The sequence below is a fragment of the Uranotaenia lowii genome, chromosome 2 (assembly GCF_029784155.1).
Source record: "Uranotaenia lowii strain MFRU-FL chromosome 2, ASM2978415v1, whole genome shotgun sequence".
In the NCBI taxonomy this organism is placed as follows: domain Eukaryota; kingdom Metazoa; phylum Arthropoda; class Insecta; order Diptera; family Culicidae; genus Uranotaenia; species Uranotaenia lowii.
In genome coordinates, this window is record NC_073692.1 from 289,752,642 (window position 1) to 289,776,193 (window position 23,552).

At 36.7% G+C, this 23,552-nt stretch overlaps 1 protein-coding gene across 3 annotated transcripts in view; it reads right to left on the bottom strand.

Annotated features, from left to right (window-relative positions):
* Nucleotides 1-23,552, bottom strand: part of LOC129746341 (uncharacterized) — a 583,019-nt gene that overhangs the window by 392,731 nt on the left and 166,736 nt on the right. For all 3 annotated transcript variants that reach the window (XM_055739955.1, XM_055739954.1, XM_055739953.1), the window contains exon 3: nucleotides 16,499-17,858. In XM_055739955.1, the coding sequence (XP_055595930.1) occupies nucleotides 16,499-16,559 (61 nt within the window). In that variant the 5' untranslated portion in view covers nucleotides 16,560-17,858. The remainder of the gene's footprint in view (nucleotides 1-16,498; nucleotides 17,859-23,552) is intronic.

Here is a 23,552-nt window from a genome sequence, read left to right on the forward strand (position 1 = left end):
AGTCAAGGAAGGTTTGTGGTTGACAAACTTCCTGGGTGAATTGGGTGTGGTTAGCACCCCTTTGACGTTAACAGAGGGCAACATCCCTTGCATCCAGTACCTGGAAGAGGCGCGAACCCATTAGCGGATGAAGCATCTGGACGTGAAGCATGCATTCATCAGAAAGATCGTGAGAAGCGGTCAACTTTCTTTGAGACAAATCTCTGCTGAGGATCAGCCAGCTGATGTGTTCACGAAGGCGTTACCAAGGGCGAGGCATGTGAAGCTGTTCATCATTTTCAATTAACGAATTGAGAGAAGGTGTTGAACTTACGGTTTTTGGATCCTCCAGGGAAAAACGTATTTCGACAGCCGAATATTCTCCTGCACAGTCGAAGAACCAAAACACATTGTTTTAGTACTCCGTTTGTTTTAGTCAAATCATCTATTGAAAACAAGAGCGATTAATCATTGATGATTACTGTTGACAGATGGTGATGATGTACACGGTACAAATGTTTACATCATCACACTGTAAAGCAAACCTACTCAAACTGTGGTTAAGGGCAACACTGAAGTGTTGGCAGGTAAGAATGAGTAGATTTATCGTATTACTTGTTCAGAAATGAGTACTTTCCCGGATAGGGCATATGATGGAGAGTGCGACAATAGCAATCGCTAATGAATTGTGTAGTTATGTAATGACTAAACTGACGAAAAATGTAAAAACATATAAAGTTACTCTTTTCCAAACACAAAACCTGAGTTGAACTACTCATTTCAACAAAAATAATGTGTGTTAATATTCATGAATTGATCTATGTCTCTGTTCTTAAATCACAGAATTCTTCAATTACACATGAACTTCAAAATTTTGAAATACGAAATAGTTAGAAGTATCTTAGCATCTTACCTAGCTTATCGCCTGACTACCTCTACACCTCCATAGTTCTGAAGATGGCGCACACCTGAATGCTGATTCAGGTACCATAAGCGAGACACAGCGAGGTACTCAGGTATTTACGTGTGGGAAGTGCTTAGTGTGCAAAATGAAAGTACTCAAACAAATAAAATAAAGTAGTTTCTAATTTAGGATTGTAACGAGCAGGTAGTCTTTTCAAGAAACACTGAAACGCCTTCCCGGACTAAACTTAAATTAATTGGGGCTAGTGATAAGGTATTAAATTGTCGCTTTAAAAAGCGATCGCTAACTTTTTTGCGGTTCCGATAAGCGATTAGCGATCGCTTACCTTTCTACCAGTTACACTGACAATATAACAAAAAAGCAACATTCCTTGGCCATACTGTGTTGATACCCCCATAATTGTTCTTTCATTTAACAGCTGTCGTAGTCAAATTTACGTAAAACCTCAACCCAACCCGACTATCGGTGACAGCCAAATAATTCAATCTTGAGTGCGGTCCATAATTTGCACAAACCAATCCAACAGACTAGCTGTTTTTCAGCAACCAACAACCGCACCCGCAAATTTCACCCTCTAATTAGAGTCCTACGGATGACCACCTACCGATATTTGTCACCACCCTACTAGAGGTACTCGACTTCATTCCGCCTTTGATTTATTCCTTTTTCTAAGCTAGGGAAGAAAGTGGGTATTGGACGTGGCAGTTAACATAATCAGGGTTCGGGAAAGTTTGTTTTCTGCCCGGCTCTCCCTAACAAAATTCAATCGACCGTCCAAATTTTCTGGACCGACCAAAGACGCCTATTCTAAAGGCCGCAGATTGTGGGTTTTCCAGTGTCCCACCTTGGCAAATCGTGGAGGTCGCGGGGTTGTCCTTAACCGAGCAAAGCGTCTCGACTCCTCGAGGGCGCAGCAGCTGTTTGCCATAGCGATTACTTCAGGGGCGCGCACGTGCAACCCAAAGCTGTGCGCTTTTTCGAATGAAAGGTTAACGAGTTATGAAAACATTAATTACGGCACAAACTTTGCCGACCGGATTCTTGGTCAGCTTTTCTCTCCACCCTCGCTTTCTTATCACACCATCCCAAAAGGCAAAACCGTCACGCTCAATGTCCTTCCAATGATGTCGGCTGCAGAACCCGATCCCGGTTTCGTCTAATGCGAATCCCAATTTTCTTGGACGGAACAACCATTCGACAACCCCAGAAAGTCCCAGCCCTCCTGTTATAATCGACGGAAATGATGGACTTTTTGGAGCAACTTCCTTTTTCTTGTCCCGGAGCCTCCTTGCAGCTCAAAACAAAGTTTCTGGGAAGCCCGGAAAAGTTGACGCCCCTCGATTGTGTGGAATTTGGTGTTAGGTCCTTTACAGAGTAGGCTTGCCAGATACTTTCAGAAAAAAGCGGGACATTTCACGAAAAAAAGCGGGACACAGCGGAAAAAAACGGGACATTTATGAAAATTAAAAAAAAAAAGCTTAATTGTGTAGCCAAATTTATACGTTTACCATCAGCCAAAGTTGTTCATAGAAAGTACACTAAGGTTTTTTTAAACGCAGATTGATTTTGCTCAGTTTTTCTTACACAACTTCTATTTACAGGATTTTTGACATATGCACCGTTTTTCTCACGGTTCTCGCAACTAAACACGTTATTTGAGAGAAAACATTTCAAGTCGTGCATGTAAACGGCAGATTTGATACCGCGTTAAAACCATTTTGTAATTTTTATAAAAAAAAAACAGTTTGTTTGGTATTTTGTTCAAAAGTTTGAAAACATCAAGAAAACCTCCACCTTTATATACTTTGGACAATTGAGTCGAAAAAAGTGATGTATAATATTTGGAAATTAAACTAAGATTCCGGCGGAAAAGTTTATCTCTATAATTCTATAATTTATAGTTATCTGGAGAAAACTTAACAATATTTTTTATCATAAATCGGCTTACGTGCTGCAAGACCACCTCACTGAATCAGAATCTTACTGTAATGCTAAGAGCTTCAGATTTATTCTGTGTTGTGTTAAAAAAGTTATGAAAAATGCTGCTTATTTCGAGATTTTCTGTTCATCATAGAATTCAAATTGAGACAAAATTTTGATTTTTTCCAGTGTCAGTCAGTTAACTTTGTAAAATTTTTCTAAGAAAAAAAAGCGGGACATTTTGAGGAAAAAGCGGGACAGCGGGACATTCAAGAAAAAAGCGGACATGTCCCGCTTTTGCGGGACGGATGGCAACCCTAGTACAGAGGTAACTAAAATTGGGAAGCAGGGGCAAAAAAAACCGGAAGTTTATAATTCGTGCCAAAAGCAAAGTTTGCCTTTCTTTGCCCCTTGCTTCTAGAATCCTTTGTGAGCTAACGGCTGCTCGTTCAACCGGTCCGGAGTTTATTTCTTTTTTGCTTGGAAGGCACAATGATGGGTTGCAATTTGTCTTTGACCTAGTTGGCTCTCCGAAGGCTCTGCAGTAATTTGCTCTATTTGCGTTGCAATATTTTGCTGCTCCCGGTTCACGGGGATTCAATTGTGTGCAAATGGAGCTGAAGTGTTTTTGGTATTTCAAGGCAGGAAAAACAAGAAGCTTTAAAAAGTTTTCGTTCGAAATTTTTGGGGGAAAATCGATTCCTTGGAGGGATCAGGGTAGAACAAACAGTTTATTTTAATTAAACGAATCTTTAAATGGATTGGTGAGGGTTTTAGCCAATTTATTGATGGCCGTCGAAGGCAATGACATTCATAACAGTTTAGCTACTGCAGCTAATCAAAATCCTTTGATCTTATACCCTTTGATTACCCAACAGTTTATTAACTTATTGCACCGTACAAACACAGGATGCCTAACAATCCCATAGCGTGAAAAGCTTTGCAATAATTCTTATTGATAATAAATGAATAATTTAAAAAGTGTATTTAAAACAAATGCAGCACTTTCTTTTGCGAAAAACTTTAGATTGCATGGATAGAAACTTATAAAATTTTCAGCGAAACTACCTTGCAATGCAATGTAGAATCTGATAATCTGCCAAGTGGTTTTTGAGATAGCGTCCAATAAAGAAGTTCAATGACTTTGATTTCTTAGCAGCACGTACATATCACACTTTAAACCATCTCTTTTCTAAATCAAGAATTTTTCGGATGATGTTCTCTATTTGCAGGAACTTGTCATTCAAATTTTCTTATTTTATTTACTGAATTTTTTGGATGATGTTCTCTATTTCCAGGAGCTTGTCATTGAAATTCTCTTATTTTATTTACTGGATTGAAAAATCAACTCTGTGCCAGGCCTTAGAAAGGGATATCCTAGAGATAATTGAAAGTGACCATATCTACGGGATGCGTACATTTTGACTTGAGTTGGAATTTTCCTAAACATGAGTGGCAATAACAAAATCGTAAAAAGAAAGGTCGTTAACTCAAACAAAAAATTTCATAGGAAAACCCAGGCTAATGGTTATGCAATGAAAGGAATCCTTCGTTCATCTCCCCAAGGGTTCTAATGGAGAAAAAGTATAAAGAAGATCTCATATTGACAAGTAGTCATAAAGCTAAGGGAACTAGAAGCCTGAACCTCAACAGAAGAACAGAATCCAGGGGTTATGCACTTGTTGTCAAAATAAGACAAGCTACTATGTACCCGAAATTGTTCCCGAGTTGTTTTTGGAGCTGAATTAAAGACCTGGCGGTAAAGAGCACGGACTTGAAGGAACGACGATTGTGAATGCACGGCTAAGAGAACTACCATCAAAACCACTAGAGGTTGTCGACAGATCCTCGGACTGCAACTGGATTTGCGTTTCGAGACCTCCTTGATCTGATTCGCTAAACGAGTAGTTGTGCTAGGTGTGGACCTCAAGTCAACACGAGGCACAAAAGGGTGTCAGACGTAGGAACAAGGAATGCCAGTGTCAATTTAGGGAGGGGGGGGGGGGGTGGTATTGATCTCGAGTCGTGCATGCGCATACGACCAGAGAAATTGGGGTCGACAACTCGCCCAGACAACCAGACAACCTACAATGTGCGGCCCATGCATATTCTTTGTCGTATTTAAATACATTGCATGATTTTATTACGATAATTCAATCCAAATCAAGAATATGTGAGCTAATGTACCTATATGGCCTCCCAAATGATACGTTTATACTGGTTTTGCTGCATTATATACGATATGTTTACACGTATATTTGCACGTGTTGCAAATTCGAAATACCAAATTTGTCAGGGCGATTTGTGTTTCGTGTCCTCCTAGATTAGATTCGCAAAACGAGTCCGATTTGCGAAATAAGTAGTTTCGCAAATTGTGGATCACAAGTTAACACGAAGAAGAGCGGATGCACCTTGCGTTGTTTGAGAAAAGGCCGGCTTTTGAGCCGTGGAAAGTTGATGTAGCTGCTGAAAAAGTAGGTTCGCAAATATTTATGCTGCGAAGCGTTCTAAGTTTAACGACAGTAAACATTAATCGGCAGAGTGGTAACTCTTATCACCAGTGATCTCGCAAGAATTTTTAAATCATCTAAATCGGCAGAGAGGAACACACCATATGCGTTTCTCGGGTGAGTGCCACGATATCTATTTAAAGACGCTTGGGACCCCCTACACGAGCACAAACCGAATCGTGTTCATATGTCTCCCTTTAGAACGCGTTTTTGCCATCATGACTGCTCCATAAGCGCACATATAAAAAAAAATCGCAGGTTAACTGCGGTCACAGTACGAGTGTAAAACGTTTGAAAATGACTTGGCTTGCACCCACGCATTCGTATTCGCTACCTATATCTCAGTAGGACAAACCGAAATTTAAAGTTCGGTGACTCAATTGGCAACTTTTTGCATGTTCTGTCGATATCTGAGAGGACGCACGAACTGGGAGTTCGAAGTGGGAACTAAAGTCAGTGGCCCCAGGTGGAGTTTACGGAGAATGGGGTGTATGTGTTGTTTCGGCGGCTGATGATCCTGCGGGTTATCAGCGTATACCGAACAGTGTCCTCGGTAGCAGTCGATGTAGTGAAGTGTATAGACACTTGCCCAATGTTCGGAAACATACCAGAGAGGCCTCGATGTCCAACTGGCAGCACCAATAGGACAGCTCGTAACGTGGCTGGAGGATCCATCACCTGATCCCTAACGTCAAATTTTGGATGGATCGGAAACATGGAGAGAGGGATTTCTGCATGATGCTGTTTTTGTCTGGTCACGGATGCTTCATGCAGTACCACCATGCATCGGTTTGGACATGTGGCCTCGCCATTCTGTCCAACCTGCGGTGACACAGTTGAGACACCAAAAAACGTAGTATTCAACTGTCAGAGGTTCCGAGGTACGAGGTACGCATTTGTATGTTGTGGACCCTACACCAGAGACTGACAAAAAACACAAACACAACACAAAACATATCGTGCAACACAGAACCTGGAGTGAAGACACATACATTCCTGTGTGCGACACTTCGGTTTGGCTCAACACTTCAGTTGTGTTGTGTTGCATAAAATCAACAAGACACAGTTTCCAGTTGTGTCGTGTGGAGAGTAACACAGTTGTGCTAAGCACGCAACACAGTGTTGTTACGAGCAAGGCTATTTTTCACTTATTGCGTTTGACTGGACAGCATCTCTCCGTATTTCCAATGGCGAAGCTCTTCACTCACATTATTGTGTTGAGGAAGAACTTTGAAGGCAAACGAAAAAAATTCTTTTCAGTTGGGCTGCTGGCAGGTAGGCAACGAATTGAAAAAAAAAAAGGTAGCTGGTAGGAGCAGCAATGATAATCAAATCGTTACGGGACCGGCACACGAAAACACTGTGTCGTCAACTGTGTCGGATTTTGTGTCGCACACAGTACTGTGCTGTGTTGTGGACGACACGCAACAAAAGTAGATCAACACTGACACACCACAGCTTCGTTGCGGACAGGCGGCGGCAACGCTATTCAAACCGTATGGAGCACATCTCTCAGATTTCCCCTTTTTTCCCCTCGTTTTGACAGATTTAACCTTTTTTCCTCAGATTTAAGCTTTCGTTTCCTATGCTCTCAAGGCAAAAAAAGCTTAAATCTGAGGAAAAAAAGCTTAAAAACGAGATTCACGACCACTTATTTAAAAGATGTTGGTCACACGATACATAGACAAATCGTGTAACGTTGCAGCCATCTGGTTGCGGATGGGCCGTGCCATCAAATTGTGTCGCACTTACTGTGCTCGTGCTGTTTTCGGTCCCTGCCCTACACGACAGCCGACAACATTTCGCGGAGGATGTGTGAGAATTCCGCGTGGTCAGTGAGTTTTAACCAGCACCAGAGACCGGTAGGGCTAGGTGGGGTTATTATGAACAAAATTTCTACATTTGTCACACTTACAGCCACCATATGTTTATTTCTTATCATAAATTCTGAAAAGCTGACAAAACTGAATGTATCCGTGCTCTTCATCATTCTGTAGAGCAACTTTTTTTTTGTCGCAACCCACGTCCTTGAGACGTCTGTTCATAATTACCCCGTATGTTCATATTTGCCCCACTGTCTAGGGGGTAATTATGAACATGGATTACGAACTTGGTATAAATTTTTTGAAAAGTAACAGTAGTTATAGGTTACATTTACCCCTAGTAAGCAGTGTTTGGTGATTTTTCACTTAAAAAATGATGTTCATAATTACCCCAAACTCTGTTCATAATTACCCCGAACGCTGTTCATATTTACCCCGAGACTTGTCCAATATGATTAATATGGTGTCAGAAAATCTCAATTCAACACCAAATAATGAAAATAATTAGCAGTAATAAGAAAATTGGTTTGTTTTATAAACTCCCAATTCAATTTATGTATAAAACTTGTAAAATAAACAAATGTAAGCGAAAACAAAATGTAAAGCAACAGAAAAAATGGCTATTCAGTGTTCTTTTTTTTTATTGATGTTTTCTTTCTTTTGTTTCGGGAGTTTAATTTTGTTGTTGTATCTTTTACGTTTTGGTATGTTTCTTTTTTGCATTTCTTTATGTCGTTTCAGAACATTTTAATTTGATAGGACATCTCCATACGAGTTTAATTTTAGGCGAGTTAGGCTACTCGATAATTTTTTCATCCGTTTAAAATGTTCTGCGCAGCAAACATTGAGTCTTCACCTAAATGTCGTGGGCTAGCCTTTTCAGGTATCATGAAATTAAAACCTATACATATACCGAAAATTCGAAAATCTTTTAAGATGGTTGTTTTACAAAAACATTCATTAAAATCTTCTTGAATCAGTGAACAGTCATTTTATGCAAGGCTTGTCAGTTCTATATGATCGACTGTTTTAAAAAATATTTACACTTATATATTTTTTTTCCACCACTACGAAATTTCACATTAGTTATAGTAACTCTATTCTCCCCAAAACAAATTCAAAGTTTTCCTCACCAAACTGAAAGAGAAAATCTTCAACTAAAAAATACTCATTTTGTACCAAACAAAAAAAAAGTTTTCGAACAAATTAACATTGAAAAAAGTATTCAAGTATAAAAATAAGACTGTCAGAAAATAGATTTTGGATTTTTGTTATCCGGATGTAACACATAAACAATTCTTATTTGCTGTAAGCTGTAATTCTTATGTTCTGAATAGCAGCACGTTGTCCAAACAGGCTGGAAAATTGTTATTTTTTATCTTTGCTTGTGGTCTTATTCACCTTATAAATTTATCAAAGTTTTTCACATATTTTATTTAATTGAAAGTTCATAATAATGTTAAATTTCACGCGGTTATGAATTAAAGCTCGAGGAGCAAACCTTTTGCAAACAAATGGTTAATTTTATTTTTCGTAAAATTAAACATTTTTTCAAGTTTAGTTTACAACATTGTTATTTATCAATACCAAAAAACCGGTTTTGGGAGGACGTAAAACCTGTATTCGGTATTAGAGAACTGTTCCTGGGAATCCCAGGCTGGAATACAGGTTTTCGGTTTCGGTATTACCGGTAAAACAATCCTTACGCACCACTTACTTAATCTAAGAAAACATTTGACTGCCTTTTTTCTATCAACAAAAAGCAAGTATCACTCATTTTTTAAATAAAATTGAGACTTGTTCAAATGTGATAACGGATTGAGCAGTTTTTTCAAAATTTCATTGTTTTATTAACTTTTTTAACTTTTGCAATTTTATTTTTAGTTTTGATAAAATTTTGTTCAAAAGTTTTTTTCAAAAACTGAAAAGAACTGGCAAAGCTTTTTTCTAAATCCAAATCTCAGTTTTAGAAAAAATAAATAAATTACAGGTCGGACTCGATTATCCGGAGACTCGATTATCCGGGGTTCGATTATCCGGAATTTTAGACTCGATTATCCGGAGTATTTTTTTTACAATTTTGTTTTTAATTTTTAATTTGATTTTTTTATATTATTTAGTAGGTACTTTAATTCACAAAATAATATTTTTATCAGCTTTGGACGGAGTTAGGGGGGTCAGAGGCTAGTATAGTAGTTGTACTTTATATTAAAACTCGGTTATCCACAGTGTATTGTTCAAGATCAAACTCATTAACTCTATGATACATAATATAAATATGTGGTCATGCAAGAACGTAGCTAGGAACCGGAGGGGTAAGAATAAGAGTAGCACAAGAGATCAACAACATTTGCGTCTTTATCAAGTTTGTAAATCTACTATGATGCAGTGAATAATTGTATAAACTTCCTCGTGTACTCATTGTGCTTGTCTATAGGCCTTCTTGAAATTACAATATAGTAACTAATGAAAAACAATCTAGCAACTATTGAAACAATCAAAAACTTTTTTCAACGAATTACAACTTTTGAGGCCATGGGGAACAACTTTTGTTCAAGCTCTTTCCTTACACAAGCTTTTTTGTTGTTCAAATATTTAAAAAAAAATCGTGGGAAGTAACGGATTGATTATATGATATCTAGTTTTATCGATGGTCTTCGGTTGAAAATGAGTGGATCTTGAAATGTATTTTAGTTTATTTACAAAGTACGATCAAATGTACAAACGTGAACGTAGAGAGAAAAAGAGGGACTTAAGCTAGGGTGTCATTTCAGTATGTTCCCCTTTTGATGTTCTGCTTACTTACGTTATAATGTCAAATGTCAAGCCTTGTTGAAACGCAAAATTTGACCAATCAGATCTGAAAAAATGTAATAAACAGTTGTAGTTAAACGTAAATTTTGCAGTCGTGGTTTTGTACTCAACCCTTCTGATTTTTAATCACTTCCGAGATGTGTCAGGTCAAGGTAAAGTGAAACCAGTAATTGTTTAATATCACACATTTGTTTTTTTCTTGTCACGACTTTACCCCTTTTTCCTATAAAAATGATTTCTGGCTACGCCACTGCATTTAACAAAAATAATGCACAAAAAAATAACAATTTAACGTCCTCAGACTGAAAAAAAAATTTTTTTTCTTTGATTCGATTATCCGGAGAATTCGATTATCCGGAGTGAAAAAAAAATCGATACTCCGGATAATCGAGTCCGACCTGTACTCAAAAATTCAAAACCTTAACACATTGCGGAACCAACTTGGTCCAGTGGATTCCGTGATATAGAATGCCGAGTGTTGATGTTGCCCGGTTAAGATTTCTTCACGGTTTTTAATTTGTTAAAATCTTACAGAAGGGGTGGGGGTAGTTTTATAAGAATTTTTCTACAAGTGTAAGAGGGGGAAAGGGGTCTGAAAATGCTTAGGTAATAAGTGAATGGCCCTCCAAGATGATGGATAAAACATTTGACCATCAAAAAGCCAAAGAAATGTCAGGAAATGCATAAGAACATGTGTTCATAACTACCCCATAGGACGAAAACTATGGGGTAAATATGAACACTAGAGTGCCCCAAATGACTCAACTTTTGAAAAAGTTACGCGCTGCAGGCTGAAATTGATCCTAGTCCTAGCACAAGATCTCATGCCAAATTTGGGCACAATCGGATCATGGGAAGGGTTCGCTCAACGAGCCTGAAGTTTGTATGGGATTTTGAGGCATTTTGTTCGGGAGAAACATGAAAAACCAGTTTTTCATCAATAACTTTGGTTCCCGTAAGCCGATTTCTTTCAAAAACAGGTTTTCTTAAAGCCCATGACAAATATTTCATCCGAAGACTGCATTTAGATAAGTGTTAAGATAAAAAAGTTATTAGGCTTCTAAAATAAGCTAACTTTTTTAACGGTGGTATTCAGCACTGTTAATGAGGTTTCAATAAGTTCGACCGCCTCTACTCATTAACAGTGATGAATACCATCCTTAAAAAGATTACCCCCTTTTTGAAGCCTAAATTGGGCTCTAAAAAAAATTTGTTTTTGAAAGAAATCGGCCTACGGGAACCAAAGTTATTGATGAAAAACTGGTTTTTCATGTTTCTCCCAAACAAAATGTCTCATAATCCCATACAAACTTGAGGCTCGTTGAGCGACCCCTTCCCATGATCCGATTGTGCCCAAATTTGGCATGAGATCTTGTACTAGGACTACACAGCAAGAAAAATTCGTGTAAATTTAGATCGAAAACGATGCACGAAAACGGAACATCGATTTCGATGTAAAATTCTATCACGGTTTATTTTTTTCCAGGATGTAATTTTTGAGGCTCGGATCACAAAAGCCGTCGTGTAAAAATACGCAGGGATGTAAATTTTTAAATTTATTATCGTAAATAATGATATTCTTGCTAAATATTCAGGTTTTTGCTTATGGCTTTGAATGAATACGCCCACATGTATTATTTTTAATTCACATTTATTTACAAAACTGAAAATTAAAACACCATCACGGAAGGCGTCAAGCTGGAATTGTTGTTGCATGGTTCCGGAACATCATGATCTTTTGGTCAGCACTTGGACACTTGAATTGATCTGACAAAAGTTTCTCCGGATAATAACTGTCCGGATATTAGCCTCTGCGAAAAAATTTGACCTTCCTGTAATGGAGAAAAAACTAGTCAGTTTCAACCGCATTCTTCATTTCACGTATACTTACGACTTTAAAAGACTCTAGCAGTGCTGCTGTAGGTAGCTACGCCTTTGATCGACTCGTTTCCGAATAATTTTTCGGCTTGTTTACTTTGTGAGCAAACTAATGAAATATAAAAAGGCAGAAGTTAAATATTTGCATTCAATTTTAAATCAAACAGATCTAACTTTACACTGTTTGTGACATAAATTTCATTAACCTAGGGTTGCCATCCGTCTCGCAAAAGCGGGACATGTCTCGCTTTTTTAGAGGATGTCCCGCCGTCCCGCTTTTCTCTCAAAATGTCCCGCTTTTTCCTGAGAAAATTTTTGTGGTAGACTCAACCTTCTTCGATTCTTCACTTCAAAATAGTTGGTCCGAGCTTAATGAAAACGCTTCTTATAAAATCGCACTTCGATCATTTTCTACTCCTGTCATTGTTTTCTATTTTTTTTATCCATTTATGATTTTAAAAACTAGAAACTTTCTTACTTAAAGAACATGACATTCACCGATAAGGCTGTAAAAATTAAATAGGTAACACTTTTATGAAGTTTCACTGTCTTACACGGGAAAACCTTAATTTTGCTTCAATTCATATTCAATGGTTTAACACAGAAAATCATTCAAATAGGTATAATGTTTTTTTTGTGTTTCTTTTTCTCAAAATTATTAGCATTTTTCCAAAGTTAAATAACTCGTTTAGTTTATAATTTAAGATTGCCAGGATATGTTTCAAACATATCCGGACCGGGTGAATCTGGGAAATTTGATCTTAAAACCGGGCATCTGATTTTAAAATTTTCAACCCAAAATCCGGGCAATTTCCGAGAAAAATTTGGTCAATACCACGGAATTATTCATTAAAAATCAAAAAGCCAATAAACATCAATCAATAAAAATCAAAACATAACAGCTCATTTTTAATCGTGTCTTAGGCTTCCGAAAAACTGTTCATAATTATTTAACTTGCTCAAAAAATCGTTTGTGGACGCCAAAAATAAATAAATAATAAATGGCTCAATTTAATTTTTTTGTTCAATTTTTTAAATAATGTGAAAAAGTCTGTGCCAAGCTTTTTTTCTACGAAATCTGGGCAACAAGCAGGAGCTAACTTTTCCTTAATTTTGAGTCAAATGTCCGGGTAAGTTCGGACAAGCCCGGCAATCAGGCAAGCTTATCTTTTCATCACCATAAAAATTGGGTTCAGTTAAGCGTTCTTTTATCACGTACTAGCGATGTAAATATGTTTCTTTTGAAAATGACATTCTTTAAGTTGTTTCAAATGATGATGGCTCAATATTTTTCTCCGGAATCCTAGTAAAATCCCTTGAATATAAAGCCTTAGAAAAAATTAATTGCGGATAAAATAAAACAGGACTACCGAGAGAAAAAAAAAGTTTTAAATCAAACAATGAATGAATGGACGAGTTAAATTAAATAATCTAGGTAGATGATCATAAACGACTGTTTTAAAACATAAATACTTTCTTCAAATTTGGGATTCAAATTGCTTTGAACTTCAACATTTTCGACTGAAGTGTTCGCAGTTTACAAATATGGAAGTTTTCTTCAGAATTAAATTTTTTGAACAAATTTTCTTTATCCATATTCATTACTTTCTATGCACTATTTTAGCTGAAAAAACACATATGTACATATGTATGAAAATGGTTGTAAAAATTTGATTTTGAATAGTTTCCAAAATGTCCCACTTTTTTCGGCGATGTCCCGCTTTTTATTTGTGAAATGTCCCGCTTTTTTCTGAAAGTATCTGGTAAGCCTACATTAACCGGTTGATTTTTGCATGACGCAATGTAAAATTACATCAAAACAGTTTATTTCTATCCTATTTTTGAAAAAAGTCTAATATTACATCAAAAGGAGTTTAAAATTACATCTTTTTGCAATTACACCCAAGAAAAAAATAGATCACTCGTTTTTTAGATTCCGTGTACTTTTAGAAATTTTTTGCTGTGTAGGATCAATTTCAGCCTGCAGCGCATAACATTTCACAGGTTTTGAATTTCCCATACAAATTTGGGGCAGTCTAATGAACACTCATCTTCACTGCGTATGCAGTTTTTCAAAGTCTCTTCAAAATCTCGACAAAGCATCATAAACTGGATGTAAAACAGGTGATAACAACATTCCAGCTGGATTTCCTATGATCAGATATTCAAAACATTGAACATTGTCGAAAACAATTTCCAAATGTGGCACTTTAAGCCTTGCAGACGCTTCTAGGTACCTTTTAAACCAGAAGAAATGCTTAAAATACTACTTGTTTTGTATTTTACAAAAATTATATTTGAGAGTTCAAAAATAAATATAAAAACATGTACCTTTATGTGAACACCAATTTGTAAGAAATATAAGGTCTCATTATATCAAAGCACGATTTTGATACAACCCTGCTCAATCCGGATGACGTTTAAACAGCTGATTTCTGTTGGGTGTTGTTGTTTACAGTTTAACTTAAAACTCTGAAATTTGATTCGGCAGTATAGATAGGAAAGCTGCTTCGTGACCAAAAAAAATCGGGACGGAAACTAGGTCCGGTGGACAAAACTTTGGACCGAAAAACATGCGTGCTTACGCCAGTAAGAAAACTGACTCAGTTCAGCATGTGACCAAAACCGTGGATCTCCTCTCAGCACTGTCCATTGTGGGTCTAACTAAAGACATATAACAAACAGAAGAAGCCGGAGCCGAGTCAAAAGCAAGCTGCTTCCGTCAAACCAAGAGCTCGTAAATGATCAACTGCTGTCTGGGAAATCGGTGTGCGTTATCATCGACGACGGAACTTTTGCAAGTCTGATTACAAAACGCTTCCGAGTGACCAGTGAGTGTGGAAGAGAATGTATCGAACACGTTGTTGGAAATTTGGAAAGAATCGAAAAAAATATTCCGGAACATTATTCGTCAAACAGTTTTTGGCGTGATGTGCGTTGTCAGAAGAAATAGTTTAATATTTTGAATGAAAAAAAATCTTTTGAAGGGTTTTTAAAAAAAATGGGGAAAATTTATTTTTTCGTATGAAAAATCATGGATCCATGCAGTTTTCATGATGATATGCATAAACGTGGCTTCCAGGATCTTTGCAGATGTAGCAGAACAGGAACTGGTGAGGAACTTCCCATCTTTAGCTTGTAATTGTCTTTCTTCTTTTTCTCATTTTTCTAAAGGTAATGCAAAAAAAAATGTGAAAACATGCGTTTTGTGTATGTTTTGTTCAAGGCAAAGTAAAAAAGGCATTCTCTTTGAGTTTTGTTTATTTTATTTTGGGTTTCATATTCAATTGTTTATAAGTCCGTTACTGTGACGACATGTGCCAATTTTGGACTACTGGGTTTAATGACAATCTGTTGTTTGTATTTTGGAAAAGAAACTTGCTTCTTGTATCATGAAATCTTTCATGATTCATTTCAAAAGATTTCGTGGCTGTACTAATTATTTTTTTCTGTTCCTGTAACGTTTCTGTTCAAGAGCGAGTAAAGGCGCTATAACCAAGGTCAAAGACCAGAGATGATGGTGCACCGAAATTCTTAACTTTTTATTTAGCCGTTGACTGCAAATATAATGTGGAAATTTTGCATATCAATTTTTCGACAAAATTTCATGAACTAACCTAAACTTGTGCGCTTGTTTTCACAAAGTTTTGAATTTCTGTGCATAAAAACCTCACTTCCATCCACAGAAGGACGACTTCAAAGAGCGAACAAATTTAGCTTTTGTGCTCCCAACGATAAAATATTTAATAATCACAGAAACGTATGGTACTGTTGTCCACGTTTCTTCCTCCCTGTGTACCAGTTGTCTCTGCGTCCAATACTGCACAGTGGGCCCGGCCTAGAAAAGATGAGTAGTAAATGTACTTTTACTACTCACCGGGATGCTGACAAGATCTGGCTGTGTACGTATCATAAGCAATAAGCATAAGCAAAACGCTTCCGAGTGACCAGTATTACACTGTTCTGAATGGCCAAATAATTGGCGAGACGGTAACATCAATTATATTATTACGGAAAAATTCGTTAACAAGGCAATGGTTTGGTCATATGTGAGTGTGGCATGCTATCCAAGCCGTTCGTGACTACTGACACAATGAAAACAGTTGTTTACGTCCGAGAGTACCTGCTGTCCATTATCCCCAAGCATGATTAACCGGGAATGTTTTGGCAGGATTTTTAATCAGTTCACTACTCAAAAGACTCGATGGCTTGGTACCAACCCAACAAAGTTCAAATCGTAAATCGGTTGAAACATTTTATGCCCTCACAAAATTGCATTCGAGAAAACATGTGAAGCCTGTGGATTCTATCGAAAACTTCGCTAAAAACTGGAAAAAGTGGCCAAAATCATCGCAAATCAGTATGTGCTGGAGCTAATAAACAGTCTGCAATCAAAAAATAGAATACTGGTTTACGATCAATTGTTATTTATTTTTTGTATTGATTCACTGTAAAAGAAGACTATAGAGAACACCAAAGAGAAAAAAAAATAATTTGCTATACAATTGTGTTTAAACTGGTCATTTTAAATCAATTTCAAGATCGTGAAATACAATCTGAACGTACTGTCATCAACATTAGGTATAATTAAGTTTAAACAAACATTCATACTGACATAGAAATTCTAAGATTAATACGATTGTACTTACATTGCAGAACGAGGTACCAACAAAATAGAATCGAAATCCGTTGATCAACCGTCGGTATCATGACGTCATCGACCCAAGGCAGCGGATGCGGTGGGCTAAACACTTTTTTATATTCCTTTCCGGATTAGATTGGCTGCAGGCTTTGTAATTTCAGCCGCCTTTTTGCTGCTAAACTTCACTATTTAACCCACTTGTGGGAAGATACACCCGGTGATTTTAACCGATGCACACAATTTCACTAATCGTATCCTGGGAACCTTCCGCGGTGAAACAGGGGAGAAGGCGTTTCGAGGGGGATGAAATGTGATAACTTTCGTAAAGGTGAAAGTGATTTTCCTCTTATATTTTTCTGGGTGTTGTAACACTGCTTGCTCTCTAGTATTGTTGGTTGTTGCTGCACCCAAAGACGCTTCAAAATGACGAGAAGTCGTGTGGAATTTGCAAGGATCGGTTGACAGAGTTTTGGCAAAAGCGAGAGAACGATGATGGAGATAGACGATAGAGTTTATAGACGACGTTCCTGAATAAACACTTTAATCTGGTGTAGTTTGAGACGGGGTTGGTGGATGGAATGGGGATGGAAAATTGGGACGAAAAGTGTCCCCGATTTCCAGAGTTTTTCGGGGGGTGGAGAATGAACCTTGTAGCTCAACTCGTATGGTATAGTGCAATAGTTTGCTTTAAGGGTTGTGTGGAACGTCGGAAAGGGCTTTTGGTGTAGCGTAAGATGAAGTTCAAAGGATCGAGAAGAAAAGCAGAATCGTTCTCCTCAGATGTCGATGGTGTTTGCCTTTTGCTCGTGTTTCCATTAAATGCTCTTTAATTTTTATCGCTTCATTTCAGCGGTGCTTTTGCTGTAAATTATTCACTAGTTTTTGATGACTTAATGAGCCATTCCCGAGTGCCTTTGGCATTCACTTGTTTGGCACAAAATTTCCCCCCACTCACGATTTTTCACTGACAACTATATGTTTGGCTGCGTATGCGGATGTGTTTCCGTTTTCCAGACAGGAGACAAAGCGTGGGTGGTGTTTGTGCTTTATATTTTATGATAATAATGATGATTATTTATTTGCTTGATATCCTCCCCGGGATGCTGCCGGCCGGGCCCGTTAATTTATGTCCTCTACGACAGCAGCGCGCGCGGAACACTTTGGCCGGAAATTTTCACAACTCTCCGACTCTAGTGAGTAATTGTTGCTGTCGTTTTGCCGTTCCGTAGGTTCCGGTTTTTATCACCCGAACGCTTTTTCAACTCCGGGACGCTTTCCAAAACTATACTCCATGCCATTCGGTGTGGGTCCCGAGATGACAAACCGGAACACCGGAGCAGAAGCACAAGTCCAATCTCGGCAGCAGTCTGCAATGAGAAAAAAAACAGAGAACAAGAAGAACGAGTTAGCAACAACGATATAGCAGAGAACCCAAGCGACGAGCAAACGACTAGTCGGCAGCAGCAGAGATGCAGGACAATGATAAAAAAGTTTATTTTATGTCGAACAAATTACATACATTAAGGCGTCCACCCGACCAACCACCCACCCACTCAGGGATCCATTTTTCACGGATCCTGAGCTGTGGTAGAGCAAGCAAAACGAGGGAAGGAGGTGAGAGATCGTTAGCATCGGAGGGAGCACACCACCAGAAAGGCCTTAAATTGCTCTGATGGTCTCTGCTTGCTCTCTGCTTCGTTGTTAATGGCGGCAGTGGCGGTAAGAAGTTTGTGTGTTGAATTTCCACCGATTTGATAGTGACATGTGATGGAAACGTACCTCTCCGTAAAGAGCTTTTCGAGTGCTCGACTAATGATTCTGGAAAACTAGGTTAAACATAATAAAGAGCTATAGATGCGAGTACCTACTACTAGTTAGGTAGGTATCTGGATGTTTTTGTTTTATTCCTACAATCACACGTGGCAGCCAGTCATTCATGCCGTTTCCGACTACTTCAACAATGGCAAACGGGATTGACAAAGTGGACGAACGAGGAACTCCACACATTATTCAACTGAACTCGGTCTTGTTAGCAAACAATTTTTAACAAGGCTCTATTCATCAGTTTGTTCGAAGCGATAAAGAACTATTCTAGCGTAACATTGCGTAATGGCGAAATTTTCAAATGTTTACAAATCGAGTTAACGCCTAACGGTCATTGTGAATGTACGCGGTTGCACTTTACTTAGTAAAACATTCAAATTCAATTCAATTCGGTTAAACTTCTTGCTGATGCATTTTTGTTGGAACGTAAAGTTACTCATATTCAAAGTGGGGTTAGTTCGGTATCAAATTTTGAACTTTTAATTCTTTAAAAGTTCTTATAAAAGTTAATTGAAATGATTCAATATGTTTTAAAACCATGTTTTCAACATATTTATTCTGGGCCAATTCACTTTGCAATGAATATTCTGGGGCAGCACTTCTACTTGAAACAAAAAATCCCATCATGTGTCCAAATGTGGAAGTTCTTAGGAATTTAAATGTGCCGAATGAAATGTCCGGAAGCTACTTATGTAATTTTGACCGAAAGCTGTAAAGCACATACTTCTACGACGACACTACTCAGGGACAGAAGAATCCAATATAGGAAAATTCTTAGATAAACGCATTTAAAGAAAGGGCTGAACTATTCTAAATTTTTAAGATATGATATTTCCGAGGTAAAAAAATACGTCGGATAGTTCAACTCTTAATTTTTAAATGCATTTATTCCAATACTTCTATGTTCAGCTGGATTAACTAACAAAATGATCGATTTTTATAATTTCATGAGAAAAATCTTACTCCTTCATAATCAATTTCTTTTTCAAAGCTTTTTTTTTATCCCAAAATGAGCTGAGAAATATTGCTAAGAATTTGTGAGTGAAAATCAATGAAAACCCAAATGTTTGCTTTGTTTTCTCAGCGTGTAGAATTGGCAGATATACCACTCACCTGGCGCAACCCCTTATAGTGTAGTTTTGATCCGTTATCGGATAAGCCTGGGTTTATTTCTTTTTCATGGAAAGTACTTGTACCCTTTATAGGGTACACAACATGTACAATGTACATCAAAGAAGGGTGAAAATTAGTGATGTAAACATATTAAAACTACACATTTTGTTAAGGCTATGATCATTTAGTATCCAGGCAGTTACAAACGTGTGTATTTTAAAAACTATTGATTTGATCGAAAAACTTTCTATGGAGGAAATGAAGGTGTTAATATGACATTAAATGTAAAAATATAAAAACAAATATTTATCAATGATTTCAAGAAATACACTAACTTTTTCATAAAATCTCTTTATTATGTAGAGAAATGAATCCAACTTAGATGAAATTTCAGGGACTAGATAAGAGAAAATCGATGTTGAAAAACATGCGAAAAAAATTCGCCTTGTCTCCCGGTGAGACTTGAACCCACATCTTGCGCCTTTCCGGGCCCATGTATTAACATTCTACTACAGGAGACCAACCTGGCGTATGAATATTATACTGGTTGAATGTCGATGTCTATCGGAATGAAGGGAATAGTTCTCCCATAATCATTTTTCTTGGTCTATTTCTATTCCCATCATTTCATCTTACGGTAGTTGGAATCAAGTTTGAACATTTTTAAGCACGGCTTTTTTATCTTTGCACAATTTTTTCAGTCATGTATTGATTTATTTTTTTTACCATAGAAGCAAAACCTTTGCAAAATCAAGACATTTTACACAAACTCACCTGAAAAAAGCAATTGGAATCTGGTTGGAATCTTTCATGAGTAGGCATCTCGAAGAATTTGATCTCTTAAATCCGGTTTTAACATAAATTTTTGTGTCTATCAGAACACATCTGTCATATTGCGTAAAAACCGGATGCACAGATTGCGATCTTTGGAACTGATCATTATTAGTTATTTACTTGGGGTCTATTAGTCAGGCAACAATTTTTGCCTGCCGGAAATAGATTTTTAGCATTATTTAAGGAGTCTGCATTCAGTTATCCCCAATAACCGTAGACTTTTTACCTTATTTAAGATCAAGGGTTGCACTCCGATGATTTGTTTGAACTTCGTGTGGATCCTAGAGTGGCTCATTATACTTCTTATCCATATGGTTCGAAAAAAAAAAATTAGAAAAAATCAACAGTTCATGAGCTTTCAAGTCAATAATGAAGAATTTTCGAGGCGCAAAATGCGTAAAAGGAGCAAATTTGTGCAAAACTATTTTTACCATGTCTTTTTGCATCATGAATATCTCAAACACACGTTAACTTAAAAATCTATCAAAAAAAGGCAAGATAGTCCTTTTTATATCCAACACAACGCTATTAAAGTTTTGCATATCCGAACTCTATTAACGTAGCTATCACCGAAATAAAGTGCCCGGATACTAAATGATCATAGCCTTATGAGCTGCTACTTCCATTCTTTTGACATGTTATGTGAGTATTAAGGTGTCCCAAAATTGCATAATATCTGGGAGCTCACCCTCCAAATGGTAGATTAGGATGTGGAGAACAAACTTTTGTATGGGGCCGACTAAAAAAAACAAAAAAAAATATCGTAATTTGTGATTTTTATTAAGGATCAAATCTTTAATAGCTCTTCACACGATGGTACAAACAACATGCTTTGTTCAGCAAAGTTCAAGTGCACAAAAATCCGCAACTTTTGATGGCATTGGTTAACATTTTACGCTAGGTACACGTTTTGATCAGTTAAATACAAATTTTTTGGACAAAAAAATTTTTTTTTCTTGAAAATAGCTTGCTTATTTTAAATTTTGACACCAACTTGGGTCATTTCGGATGTGTAGAATTTAATATTTAGTGTTTAAAATTTAAAAAATACAAAATATATAGGTTTTGTGAAAATTTTTGAACCCAGAATATATATTTAAAATCATTTTTTTGAATGCGACTTTTTTCAAAGATTTTTTTAGTCGGCTCCGTAGTTTGTTCTCCACATCCTTATCTACCATTTGGAGAGTGAGCCTCCAGATTTCCAGACATTTTGCAATTTTGGAACACCCTAGTGAGTATTCTAACATTGTATTACTATTTAATGTAATGTCACTTTTTTTAAATAGTAATTTATCTTTACATAATACGAAATTTTTACATTTTGTAGCTTCATTAGGGCCTCAAATATTTGTAGAAGATGAATATCTTCTATAAAAATACCATTTTTATTGAGTTTAAGAGATACTCGGATAAAAAAAAATATTTAAATCAGTTAAAGATTCATATCATATCATTATAACCTTTTTGAAAGATTTCATTGTGATTCTAGCTGAAATTCTAAATTTAAATCTGAAATCAATATCAAGTAGGTGTAAATTGTGGTGGCCAAAGTTCCACAGCTCTGACCCTTTTATTAAGATAACAAACTGTGATTGGACAACTCAAAGACAAAATTAAAAAAAAAAGTAATAATTTCCATTGAATAATCATAATTTATTCTGGCAATTAATATCTTAAAACATAGTTGATTTGAAGGTTTTAAGCCTAGAGACAACTTCTTCTTCTTCTACCGCTTCTTCTATTCTTCTTCTCTTTCTACTTCTTCTTATTCTTATTCTTCTTTTTCTTTTCTTCTTCTTCTTCCTCCCATAGCAACATGGTCAGAATTTGTATGCATTCTGAAAAATGAAAAACTTGTGATCCTAATTTTTCTTTTCAACATAATATTTGATGCATAGAAAATGCATTGCAGATACAACTACAGCCATGTGATTAAAAACGCAAAAAATATAGGAACAAGAGAGGAATGAAACATGGTGTTTTCGTTACCAAATGCTTGATACGATGTTATAGGAGTTTGGTTATTGTGATTTTCTTTATATAATACTAGCTGACCCGGTGTGCTTTGATACACCTTTCAGAAACAAATGATATTTTCAGAAATTATTAAATTTTTTATTGTTTTGTTGGCATTGTTTTAAATAAAATTATAATATAACTCATAAGCAACCGCTATAAAATGAGAGCTGCAGCTGGAGTTTCGAATTGTAACTCAAAGATGTCTTAAACTTATTTTCTGAATCTTGATCTATAAATTTGTGTCTAAGATCTGATAACTTTAATCTGTTTCTATAAGCTTAACCCTGAAAAAGGAAGAACTCAAATTCATCGTACGCAAACAATCTAACTTATAAAATAAGGTTGTTTTTTTTATATGTTCTGGATTTATGCTTAAAAACCGATAAGAGAGTCCCCCTGTCCTTACCTTCACCCCCTGCTGAATGGAGGTCGTTGTCTTGAATAATCACATTTTTTCGAGCCCTTGAGAGAAATATTGTTCCATTGGTTGATAAATTTTTAAGCTTTACAACAAAATTTCTTCTCCTCTCTATACTGTAAAGCGTAAGGGTCTATATCAATCGCAGAAAAATATCTCGTAACCAAATACCTTTCCATGCAATATTTGTTTCCATTTGTTAGCTTCTTTAGCATAAATTGAAAACTTATGCTAACAAAATTGTATTGGGCTCACCTCCATTCTTTGGTGTGCCTCCCGGATGGTGTGTCAAATAATCATAGAATCATCCAAAAATGAATTTCCATGTTGAGTTTTGTCCATTTCTCGGATTTGGAAAAAAAGTTAAATGTAAGCTTAACTCTTCCCTTCCTTTATTCCTAATTCTATCATCCCACTGCAAGAAAGGAATTGTTTGACATAAAAAAAATTCTCCTATTGAACTACCATCCCATGTAAAATTTGGTTTTATTTGCGTTGTAAATTCTTGAGTTATGCATAAACTTCAGTGTCCGGCACAAAAGCGCTAATCCGCTATTCGCTAGTTAGTCCGCTAACTTTTTGTTAGCGGTTTAATTTTGCCGCTTAGTTAGGATTGATTTAGCGAATTGAAAAGTTCCGCTATTTTTTGGTTCCGCTAATTGAAGATCGCTAACTCCCATATATTTGTATCAATCGCTCGAATTCTTAGTGATAGAATAAACTTTTTTTTATTAATCACGTCAAAGTGACACTGTGCATCATTCTGATTGCTTAATTGGATTCATTGGAGGAATGCGTACCAGAGTTAGAGAAAAGATGTATCGAGTGTCATTTTTCTCTCTTTAAGCAC